This window comes from Pleurodeles waltl, chromosome 6 (assembly GCF_031143425.1).
Source record: "Pleurodeles waltl isolate 20211129_DDA chromosome 6, aPleWal1.hap1.20221129, whole genome shotgun sequence".
Lineage (NCBI taxonomy): Eukaryota > Metazoa > Chordata > Amphibia > Caudata > Salamandridae > Pleurodeles > Pleurodeles waltl.
Genome location: NC_090445.1, coordinates 1,103,980,367 through 1,103,993,270, shown reverse-complemented (window position 1 = coordinate 1,103,993,270; position 12,904 = coordinate 1,103,980,367). Strand labels below are relative to the sequence as shown.

Here is a 12,904-nt window from a genome sequence, read left to right as displayed (position 1 = left end):
AAAATAACAAATTGGGGTCAATAGTGGGGGGTATCGGCCACCTTAAATGGAAGGGAAGGTCTAGGGCACTCGGACTTCATCTTATTTCTAGACGCTTTATCAAGCACATGGCTTGAATAAAGGGACACATAATCAGCAACATGATTGAATGGATCCCATTCTGAAGAGTTTGGATGGTTATCATCAGACTCTAGGTGCGGGAAAAGCACAGAGGGAGAATCTTTGCACCTTTTCTCCAAAGGCCCATCATCCTAAACATCATCATATGTGGTGTTGTGTAAAACATCATCCCCATCGCTGTCAGTGTCTCTAAGGTTTAGAATATTAATGGGGGAGGAAGGGAGCCCCGAAGAATTCACCTATCGGGTGGGAGGCCCGAACTTAACAGAAATGCCTTTCGCAGGTACATAGGGTGGTGCCACACGTTTCGTTCCTCTTTTAGGAGGATTATCCTTGGGGTTCTGTAATATTCTTGATATAGAGGCTTCTACATTTAAAAACATATCTAGCATAGATCCCGAGACTGCATGCTGAACCGAGTCCTTAGTGAAGGATTTTAAATTCTCCTTCATAGACTGGGTCTGCTCATCTCCAGAGATGTTAACAAATAAACAGTGGAGAACAATTGCCAAACATGCAAAACATTTAGAAATAGGGGTAGTAAAAATAAAGCAGAAGCCAGTAAGACTTAAAAATACAGAAAAAACCCAGACCTAAAGGGTTAAATCTGAAAAAGTCAAAAGGGAGGGGCCAAATGAAAGCGGGCTGGGAAGGGGCGTGCCCTGGGGCAGAGGCTACACAGAGTGAAGGCAGGGAAGGGAATGGAAAGCCCTCAATGGCTGTTTTCTGACTGACAAGGGTCGGAGTGGAAGAAGGCAGCTTGGTCGCTTCAAACAATTACCAGTGGAAGCCCCACACATAGCCAGCAACGGAGCGCATAAGAGGTAGAAATACCTCAGGAGAAAACAAACTAATGTTATAGAACGTTCAAAGAGTGTCGCGTGCGGAGCGCAATACAATAAAACAAGCGAGCGAGGCCTAAACACTAACATCGTAAAAAGCACAACATTATAATACATGTAGAAAAAAAAACATATATGTAATAAAAACTTTAAAGAGTAACAGCGAGCAGTGTACTTATCTTGACTGTGAGCAGCAAGAAAAGAGGGTTTTATGCTCTGTCAAAAATTGTTCTGTGAATGCTCGAATTTCCACCATTACTCATTTACTTTCGATGCATGTTGATCTTTCACTACGCCTCAGTATAATATCAGGTTTGCACCATCACTTGATAATACTCTAGACTATTTGCAGCATCCTGAGCAGTTGTGCTCGTCTATCCAGCTTTGTAATGTATACCTGTTCTTGCTATATATATATATATATATATATATTTTTTTTCTTTAAACCAGTTTGTCCATTGTTCTCTTCCAAAGACAACTCCCTAAAGCTTGGTTTGGACATTACCAAGGTTCTCATTTTTATTTAATTCTCCCTCTGCTACAAGGAGAGAGCATATCACCTCCTTTGCAGCTGGAGTCCTGATCACAGGGAACACGCACAACCTATTATGAGCTCAGTGTGGTGGCCTTAGAAGATCCTCTGCTCTGTTCTGTTCTGTTTGTGGTCAGTTTTCTGGGTCCTGCATTCAACATTTGTGTCTTCCTTGAATTAGGGTGTGTGGATGATGTCCCTCTTGTGTGAGTAATGTTCCTCTTGTGTGGAAGTGTGTCCACCATCTACCTGCAGGGGCTACATTCAAAGGAGAATCTTCTTGTAAAAGTCACATGCAGGACATTGAAGATATAGAGCTCTGAGGTGCCCCACTTAATGAGGTCAGGATAGTTGTCACAGCATTTCCTAAAACTGCAATTAAACCGGAGTGTAACAGCATCTTGGAACTGTGATGCCGTAAATATATCTTATCTTTTTTAATTCAATAATGATGCTCTAAAGTTATTCCTAAAGATTAGATTTTTATATTATTTCTTAGTCAACACTTTAACCTTCTTAAGGAGGTGATGCAGGTAAATATTTTTTTTTCTTGACATTCCAATGTAGGAATTTAGCAGCAGAATGAGTCAAGCAGACTGAGGGTAGGTGTGCCAGAAATGAACAAAAGAGTTAAGGACCAATCTGCAACCTTGGTTTAGGCCATTATTCTTTTTATTCCTAAAAAAAGAGCCTTACTTGTTTTGTTGCCAATTGTTGGAATGTAACAGTTTGTAGTCACTGGAGGGATAGGACACGAGTGGCTTTGCACACACCGTTTTGTCGTGTTTATCAAGTCAAGCCCATGAAGCAGCCTTATAAAACACCCAACTGCTCTGCAGACTTTCTTGTGACCTCCCAAGGTACCTTAAAATGGTCTGTTATCAGCAGTGTAGTTGAAACCCAGCTTTATCTCCCAATAATAGTTGACCATCCATTCAAGCGTAACAGTAGCAAAATTAGTTTTATCAGTGGTGTCAAAGAATGAATTAAGACTGCCATGTAGAATTTGACATGACCGTTTTCAAAAGTGGGATTTTTTTTTTTTTTAATAGCTTCAGTTCATATTTCAGTCACTGTCTCCATCTACAAAGGGATCAGCATACAGAAAGATATTTAATCCAGTGTTCCTTCGCGAGCATCCATTTGATTGTTTTAGCAAGCACTTTACAATCCTTGTTAACTATGAACCTTAATTTAAGATTGCCTCCAGACACATGAGCAGCATACATTTGCTGCCATGTACACCTTTTGCATTTTTAACAGTCCTATGATATCTTTGTTTATAACCTGACAACTAAACTGAATTCATCAAGTGGCTGAATAATCTGACTGTTAATGATTTTTTCACCAAATGTAATTGTTATCAAAACATGTCTTCACTGACTTTACGTCTGGGTTTCAGTGGTGGTGAAGCACAACATAGAGGATCCTGTCCCTTAAAGGTTTATATCAATATAAATATAGGGCTTGAAAAATCTACTCGACCACTCCCACTTTGCATTAGCAAGACACTAAACAGATGTTCTGTTCATTTCAAAAGTGCAGGGGCAATAAAAGATGCCCTTAAATCTTGTTCTTGTGCCACATTTGCTCTGTGTTCAGACAGAGGTCAAAAGTCAGTTTTTCTTACAATTAATTTTCCTTCTGACTGCAGAGTTCCAGTACTTTGTAAGGTGAACTGTGTGACCTGCTGTTTAGAATGTAAAATAAAGGGATATAGGGTGTCTGGTTTTTCCTAACACACAACATTTAAATGACTAAATCAACTGCATACATTTCAAAATATATTTCAGTAGTTGTGAAAGCTTTTTTTTTTTTAGTATTTCTCTGTGATGATAAAAGATTTTAATATAATGAAATCAACTCGGAATACTTAAGTGTTTGATGTGCAAAGGATATGTTTTCTGACACCCAATTTTCACAGATTGTTAATACACTATATACTTTTATCAGTAAAGCTGCAAGTTGGTGAAGAGGTATTGGACGTTTCTTGGAAAGTTCCTGTGTGTAGATGACAATATGTTACCACATTATGGTTTAATCATATATATTTTTTAAATTGAGTGTTTAAACAAACTGAGAAACACACCTGCCCTGATGGCAATGTTGTTAGTAAAGTGAAAGTCCTGAGTTATGTGGGCTAAAACGTCATGGGTATGTGGGCTAGATTCTTGGGATGCATGCAGCAAACATTAGTCTACTTAATCAAACAAAAGACATTTTTTGTACTGCAGAAATACTGATCTCACATATTTGAAGGTGCGATCATATGTGCGAATGAAGAAAAAGGTGACTCTGTAAACTATTTGCCTAGGATCACACAATTTGAGACCAATTTACGGGTCAAGTACATTACAGTTAGGTCAAAGATTATTTGAGTTACTCGACCTGCAGGTCTAGTAACATTTTTATGATTTTTGAGGCCTGATCATAGAAGTACATATTACTCCTTTAACAGGGGTAGCTTAATCTTACTCTACTGGATTGCTTTTAATAGCATTAAAGCTTCTTCAAAATATTGAGCTCTTATTCTTTGCGTATGTTCTAAGGGAAGTTTTGGAATGTAAGAAAAGACAGCATTCAGTATGCCAGCAATGCTTTTAAAGCAAAAGGACAACTGTATTGACACCAACTACAAAAACTGAACAACAATTAACCAGTTCACCTGAGATAACAGAATAATCCATGGAGAATGGATTTCTGAAAAAGATTAAATTAATTATTTAAATATTCTGGTTTATAAGGTTTCTTTGAGGGGGAAGGGTAGCAGGTGGAAGCCTTGAAGTTGATTTTACCTTCGTAATTTTTTTTTTTTTTTTTTTTTAACTTGGTACGGCACATCTAACTGTGACAGTTGAACAATACTGGCAAAACACTGTCTTTACATTTATCATTTTTATTCAGTTAGTGCTTGTTCTTCTCAAAATACAATTTTCCTTTCCATTCTGCATTTATGACATGCATATGTGGCATTAATCCTAATTAAGTAGAGAAGTAATACCTGATAAAGAACCATAAATTAATGTTGAGCAGCTAACATAAAAAACAAATATCATGGATGTCTGTATTGCAGCAAACGCAGGCTTCATCATACCGAAGTAGATTTCCACTTGTGAGCTAGGCAACAATGCAACTTAAAATTAGCATAAGTTAGCTTTTGGCTTCTAAAAGGAGTTTTTTTTTCTTTTTCTTTTTATTCTGATACAACCACATCCTGTGGCTTTAATCTAGATGTGGGCTAGTCTTTCTAGTCTTTGCATTCTACTTCAGTTTTCAACCCTTGTTAGCCCTCCTGTATTTTATCACTGTTCAGCCCCTGCTCTGTCCCTCTTGCCATATGTCTTGTGATTGGGTTTCAATGCAAAACCTTAGTCTGATTTCATTTTGAATATAGATTAAAGCTTTTGGCCCATTAAACTAGTTAGTCCAAAATACATTTCCAAATGTAATATTAAACATTGACAAAGCCAATAGGTCTTGCCTTTTGGACCTAATGGCTTTTCAAATGCTTTTCAAATGCTTTTTACTGATGCTTGACAGCATTGATAAAAGTTGCTGTGCCACGACGCCCCCCCAAATAAAAGAGGAATAATGATGTGGCTGAATCATGGCACAGTCGCAAACAAACCCCATTAATGAGTAGCTGGTAGGCGATACCTGGGGAATAAAATAAAAGTTGAGACGGTAGGAGTGGGAAAAGCAGCATGCAGAGGATAGCTCAGAAAGAGGGGTCATGGAAAAGCCAATGCGGGAGAGAGCGGGACAAGGTTATGAGTAGAATACCATGAGTGGGAGAGGAACTTGTTTGTGGGTCAAGGGGACAAGCTCACAAGCATACAAGGAAGAGAGCTGGAAAACACATGCACTCTTGGTGTCTCTAATCAAAAAGAAAAAAAGTAGTTTCCTAAGTGTGAGTAGTGGAAGGTTAGAGGTCAGGCAATCAAAAGGAATGTAAAGGGCTATGCTCCAGGGTAGGTACAACACAAAATAAAAGGCAAGGCCTTGAATAAGAGGCAGGAAAATGAATGACAATAAAGCCAGTCAATAGTAATTATTTGGTGGGCTTCAATAGGTAATTTGCAGCCAGATAGCTTATACTATCTGGTAGACCTAAGAATAGTCAAAACCGCATTCCCATAAAAGTGCGAACTTAGACTTTTAAAACCAGAAATATATTTCCTGCAGATAACATCAATATTCCCCAATATGTCTTTATTTTTCATCTTCTTGCCCCCAATATGTCTATAGTCTTCACCTTTTTCTTACTTTTTTTTTTTTTTTTTAAAGTTGAAAATGTCTGCTTTCATTTCTGTTTCATTTGCCTTTATCAGTGGGAGTACGAACCCTTGTTTGAAACAGTGGGTATACCAAAGGCAAGTATTGAATGTTGATGCAGGACCCCCACCCCCCATTCTGGTCACATACAGTGTTCTTGCAGGACACCTTTTTTATCACTCATCCAGTCCCATAGTTGGGGAAACTCCAAAAGACATAATCCAGTATTGCATGTGTTCTTTTCCTTGCTCCCTCCTTTCTGTAAGGTTTCTAGAGCAGTGTTGGTTTATGCAGAATGAATTCAAACTTAACAGCAAAACTCCAAGATTCCCTGCCCCTCTAAATAAGTTTCCAGAAAGAATCTTTACTCTTTTATAAAATATTTGAAAATACTGCTTTTACTGGCATAATCCAGTCAATCTGCCAGTCTCCAAAGTAAGAGTTCTAAAGTGTGGATTTTTTTTTCTTTTCAATTTAGGACATCACCTGGACCCGCTGGTGCTGTTCCTGGCACAGCTGCAGGTGGAACTCGACGATTGCAGCAAACTCAAGCACAAGTTGATGAGGTAATATATGCCTGAAGCCAAAATATATTTATTAATATCCATTTTAAATTGTATATTAAATATTGTTTTTTTGAGTAAGCCCACAACTACAAAAATTTAAAGAGTACATTTTGAGTCGCTTATGATTCTACGGCATCACAAACTGTTAAACCTTCAAATGACTGTATAGTGTTTATTACTAAGTAACAGTTAATAGGCTACCTTTTATGTCTTGATAAATAAAGATTTACAAAACAGTGGAAAACTTCTTTGCCTCCTGTATGCATGTTTCTCTGTTTTGTCATTTCTTCAGTGCTAACTGTAGGAGGCTGGCCTGATTTGTAGTGGGTACCTTGGGTACTTACACCTTATACCAGGTCCAGTTATCCCTTATTAATGAAGTAGTAGTGTTCTAGCAGCTTAGGCCGATAGAGGTAGCTATAGCAGAGCAGCTTAGGCTGAACTAGGAGACATCCAAAGCTCATGCAATACCACTAATAGTAACACAGTACTTATACACAAGACGATACTCCGTGTTACCAAAAATAAAGTTACTTTATTTGTGTGACACAGTACCAAAAATATCTTCGAGGCAATACTCCTTCTGGAGGTAAGTATTATACACAATATATACACTTAGACACCAAAATAAGGTAAGTAATTAGACTTAGGATAGTGCAACAATAGGAAATGCTATAGAATGCAATGGGAAAAAATAGGTCTAGGAGCAACACAAACCATATACTAAGAAAGTGGAATGCGAATCATGAATTCCCCCCTAGACAAGTGTAGTGTGTGCAGAATCGCTGGGTGAGTAAAAATACAGTAAAGGTAGGTAAATTACCCCACCCCAGAGCCCAGAAAATCAGGAGTAAAGTACTGTAAGTTTCCTTAGGACACACTACACCTCATAATTGGGATATTGCAGTAACCAACCAAATCTGCAAAAAACAACTGCTGGATTTCTGGACCTGAAGACCTGCAAAAGAAGGGGACCAAGTCCAGAAGTCGAAAGAAGTTCTAGGAAGGGCTGGAGCCCCTGTCAACCCAGAAGAGGGTGCAAAAGAAGAGTCCCCAGTTAGACGAAGACTGCAGGAATGCACCCTAGGAAGATGCCAGTGGGTTCCTGCATGATGCAAAGGATGTCCCACGACGTGAAGATGGATGCAGACCTGATTTCGTGTTGAAGTCGCCAACAACCCTTGGTTATGACAAATTTGCATTTTGCGTCAAAATGGCACTGGCTGGACCCAGGAGGGACCTGGGGGCCTCAACTCTGTGTGAGGAGGAATAGGGGGCTCTCAGCACTTTAGAGAGCCCTCAGGATGCCAGACAGCACCCACGGGAGTCCCAGGACACGGGCACAAAGGAGGTGCAAAACACGGTTGGTGCAGCACAACAAAGGAAGTTCCCACGCCGCCGGAGAACAACTCAGTTGAGTGCCACAGGATGGCGTGCTGGAGACCTGGGCCAGGCTGTGCACAAAGGAATTTTGCAAATAGTGCTCAGATGCCTCAGGAGGTGAAGAAGTTGCAGTACACAGGGGTACTGTCGCTCTCAGGGAAGGCAGGGTCTTACCTCTTCCAAATTGCGTCAGCAGGACCTCACGACAGTCTGTCGATGGGGTCCACCCTCTGTGTCCTTAGGAGCACGCTTGTCACTGTGAGAGGAGTCCAAGGGTACCGGTTGTCGTCTTAGAAGGTGCCTGCGTGAGCAGAGGAGTGACTCCGTCACCCCACGGGAGATTTCTTCGGTCCTTCTGGTGCAGGATGAAGACTGGGAGTCCTCAGTTTGTGCACACCATGGAAACTGTTGCAGTTGCTGGCTGGAGCTGAAGTTGCAGAAGAAAAGTATCCCTTGTGGATGCTTTGTTGCTGTTACAGAGGTTCCTGGAGCTGGCTGCGGTTGATCCGAGGTCAGAGGATGAAGTAGTAGTTGCAGAGGATTCCTGAAGGAAACTTGCAAGCAGAATCTGAAGAGAACCCACAGGAGAGACCCTAAAAATCCCCGAGAGGGGGATTGGCTACCTTATCAGGAGGGGTCTCGACTACCTTATCAGGAGGGGTCTCTGATGTCCCCTCCTGGCACTGGCCACTCAGAGCCCTCCAGAGTTCCCCCCCACACCTTGCAAAGCAAGATGGCTGAAGTCTGGGACACACTGGAGGAGCTCTGGGCACCACCCCTAGGGTGGTGATGGACAGGGGAGTGGTCACTCCCCTTTCCTTTGTTCAGTTTCGCGCCAGAGCAGGGGACAAGAGGTCCCTGAACCGGTGTAGACTGGCTTATGCAAGAAGGGCACCATCTGTGCCCTTCAAAGCATTTCCAGAGGCTGGGGGAGGCTACCCCTCCCCAGCCTTTAACACCTATTTCCAAAGGGAGAGGGTGTAACACCCTGCTCTCAGAGGAAATGCTTTGTTCTGCCTTCCTGGGACTAAGCTGCTCAGACCCCAGGAGGGCAGATCCCTGTCTGTGAGGCGGCAGCAGCTTTAACTGCAGTGCAAGCCTCAGACAGCTGCTTTGGCAGTACTGGGGGTCCATAGTGGATCCCCCAGGATGCATGGAATTGGCTTCCCAATACCAGATTTGGAATGGGGGGGACAATTCCATGATCTTAGACACCTTATGTGGCCATATTCGGAGTTACCATTGTGAAGCTACATATAGGTCTTGACCTATATGTAGTGCACGCATGTAATGGCGTCCCGCACTCACAAAGTACCGGGAAATGGCCATGAATTATGTGGGGGCACCTTTGCTAGTGCAAGGGTGCCCTCACTCTTAGTAACTTTGCACCTAACCTTCAGCAAATGAAGGTTCGACATATAGTTGACTTCTAAGTTACTTACGTGCAGTGAAAATAGCTGTGAAATACTGTGTGTGGTATTTCACGCAGGCTGCAATGGCAGGCCTGTGCAAGGGTTTGTCAGAGCTCCCTATGGGTGGCAAAAGAAATGCTGCAGCCCATATGGATCTCCTGGAACCCCAGTGCCCTGGGTACCTAGGTACCAAATACCAGGGACTTATAAGGGGGGGAGGGTCCAATGTGCCAATTGAAATCGGTTAATGAAGTCACTAGCCTACAGTGACAAATTTAAAAGCAAGGAGAGCATAAGCACTGAGGTTCTGTTTAGCAGAGCCTCAGTGACAGTCCAGCACTATACAGAGACGCACATTAGGCCATAAACTATAAGAACTGGGGGCTTGACCAGCAGGATCCCAGTGAGACAGGCAAAAAACATACTTACATACAGGTAAAAATGGGGGTAACATGCCAAGGAAGATGATACTTTCCTACACTAACCTAATTGTCTGTCAGCAGTGTGCTGTACAGTGTCAATCCACAGTTGAGTACATGGGGAAGAAGGGACCGAGGTGGGTGGTAAAGCTTATGAAATGGCGAGAAGTCAGCCTACATGAGGAGTCAGCATATCTGCTATAGTTTTCCTTGAATAAGTGAGCTTTTAGTTTCTCACTGAATTTTGAGAGCGGTGATGGTCCTCTGATGTCCAGTTCGGGGAGAGATAGGCTGTTCTGTTCCGTCAGTTGGAGTGTGAAGCTGTTAAGTACAAATTGGAGAGTCATTACTGGGGAGGGCTTCACCTTAAGCTGTAGGTAATTTTCCATCCAAGTTTGGATGCGTTCAAGGCAGGCTTCAAGTCCTTGTATGCTCTCATTTGAGGAGATTTCGAGGTGGAATTGTGTGAAGCCAAGCGCACCAGTGAATCTGTGAAGATGACTTCCAGGAGTTCCATATAAAGATAGAAAATGTGGGTTACCACGTAGACCGTGGGTACACCTCAATTGGCAGGGAGAATCTGGTAGTTCTTTTCTGAATACGTTGCTGCCAATTGGTGACCTTGGCTGGATATGGAGCAGCCTTTTCCTGCAGCAGTAGATCTGTCTGGTCTTGAGGCTGTCGGGGAAGTTGCCATTGGTCAGTGAGATGTTTACAATATGGAGAAGGGGTTTGGGGTGTACTCCTTGTTGATAGATAAAAAGAAGTACTTCATCTATAGAAGAATTGACTTTGAGTTTAGAATGTTGGAAAAAGTCTCTGAAAGATATTGCAATAGAAGAAGACCAGGAGGTGTGTTGTTTGGGTCTAAATGTATTTGTGGATGACCCTTGAGAATGTTAAATCACATTTTGTTTGCTTTTTGATGAGGCAGATAGCGTTGCATCTAGAGTGGGGATAATGAGTTTGGGAGTGTGTTTGGCTCGCAGTTTGATGGCCTTAAAAAGGGCTATGCTTCTGTTGATCATAGTGTTTTGAAGTAGGTGTCTTTAGCTGAGTGGAAGATGGTGGCAGCAGAGTGCTTTCCGTCAACCTTTTTTTAAGTTTTTTTGTTTTGTGAATCAGGATCCTGATAGGTTAGGCTCTGAGTTGTGAGTCATAACAGCAGCATAGCTAGCCTTCTACGTGATTTGTTTTTTGTAGAGTATTGTAGATGTTGGGAAGGGTTATGATGCTTGAGGTGTCTGGTTCAATTAATTAGTTTTTCTTGATGAATGTCTTTAAAGAAGTGGAAGGTGACTTTCTCCTCTTTCTGCTTCCCTTCATTTGGGTGGATTAGCATGTGCGATGCTGAAGTGTATGGGGAGATGATCAGTACAGTCCAGGATCATTAAATATTTCTGTGGCCAGATTTCATGTCCTTTTCCCAACTCCTCATGCACACATTATTTTTCAGTGACACAGATTCTTGAATTGAATGTGACCGGTTCACAGTCTTTCTTTTTCTTAGGAGTAATAGAATGGATAATGGTTTGTGGGGATCGTTTGGCATGTCTGTAGGAAATGCACCTGCCTCTTTATAGTATTGTAGATTGGGATCCCTCTTTTAATGCAGCATTTTCCGGATGTCATCCAGAGCAGGTGACTTACTACTTGCTTATAATGTCTTCTTGTAATATAAAATAGTTATGTACTACTAGAACAGAAGTAGTTTTACTAGCCAGTAATTGGATCTGGAGGGATTACAATTTTCAAACATACACCACAAATTCTCTTCCCAGTAAAATGTCTAGCTCAGTAGTAATATCACTGTCTCACATGGCAAAAATAGACACAAAAATATACTCCAAAGGTAAAGTCACATCGAAGGGCACCTGTGATGCTAAAAGCTCAAATCATTACAACTTGAATTGTTACTCACAAAATAGGTAAAGCTGGGCTATGGAACTCAAAATGAGTTTGTCACTTGTGTATGTTCTGATGACCCATTTGGGTTATTTAAAAAAAATCCTTACTCACATTTTGTTGTATGCTACACCATTGGGCAAGGTATCTCGATATAATCCTGTTGGGACGGGCTCAGCCAAAAAAGATTGGGAGCTCTTGATTGTCAGGAGACCATTCCAAATGTTTGTTGCCTCTTGGTGTCCTCCAACACTGTTACAAATTAGCAAAATTAGCGTCCTACCATTTTGTATGAAGGAAGGTACAAAATAACATTTCTAATGCTCACAGCTACTTAAGGGTGTCCTAGTGCTGTAACCAAAGAGGACCACTGTAGGAGAGAGGTAGTTACTGCGCAAAAAAATGTCTTCAGTTGCTTCTGAAATGAAAGATGATTACTTCATCCAAGAGCCAGATGAATTGTATTCCAGAGAGATGGTCCCGTAAACGATAAGGATGTGCCACCTAGCCTGGTACCATAGTGCTAGGCATTTATCAGCAGATTTGAACAGGGACATCTCCTCAGTTTATATTTTTGAATTCCACCACACCAGTAACTTGGACCAAATTACAATAAGCTTTATGGGTATAACATAGCACCTTGAATCAGTCTTTACTTAACTGAATGCCAGTCAAGTTTTTTCAAGTTAGTAGATATAGACTAAATCTTGTAAGACCTTGGATCATTCTTACAGCTGCAATTTTAATGAACTATTGCCTCTGCAAAAGATATTGAGGGAGGCCCAGATAAACAGTATTGCTGTAGTCCAATGTGGACAGAGACAGAGCCTGGCCTATGGCCTCCCTAGAGGTAATAAGCAGCAACGAAAATATTTTGTGTAATATGCACAGAATTGCAAACCAAGTTGTCCATCTGTGTAGTGGCACCTAGATTGTCTAAAAATATCTGAGGTTTCTAGCGAAAACTACATGATTTGGAGGTTCTCCCACCTGCTCAGGCCACGAGGCTGAGGACCAAGCTTGTGCATGCTTACTATGAGTAGCAAAGCTTTTCCTTTCACCATTAAGTTTGAGACCGCTTCCCTGCACTCAGTCAACTAATTTGATCATACCGTGCAAGGAACCTATTCCCTGACGCATTAGCATTGTGGGAAATTGACACCCCAATTTGTATGTCATCTGCATAAGACATCAAACTCAGCCCATGAGTTAAAACAGTGTTGGCCTTGGGTGCCATATATAGAGAAGTCATCTGTGATGTAATATGTGAGGTCATTAGCAGTGCATGGCAGGGCACAAGTTATAGTTCGGTCTGCTAACTATGACTGGGGAATTCAAAAAGTTATTGTTGTCACTGACATAGTTACCTAACTAATAATGTTACTTTAACCTTTTTTTTCAGTTAAAGTAAATATATAATATGTTAGGGCTGAGTGATCAGCCCTGTGGC

The 12,904-nt window shown here is 41.4% G+C and overlaps 1 protein-coding gene across 1 annotated transcript in view; it reads left to right on the top strand.

Annotated features, from left to right (window-relative positions):
* Positions 1–12,904, top strand: part of VAMP3 (vesicle associated membrane protein 3) — a 137,883-nt gene that overhangs the window by 7,530 nt on the left and 117,449 nt on the right. Inside the window, exon 2 of the mRNA XM_069240208.1 lies at positions 6,248–6,335. Coding sequence (XP_069096309.1) covers positions 6,248–6,335 — 88 coding nt within the window. The remainder of the gene's footprint in view (positions 1–6,247; positions 6,336–12,904) is intronic.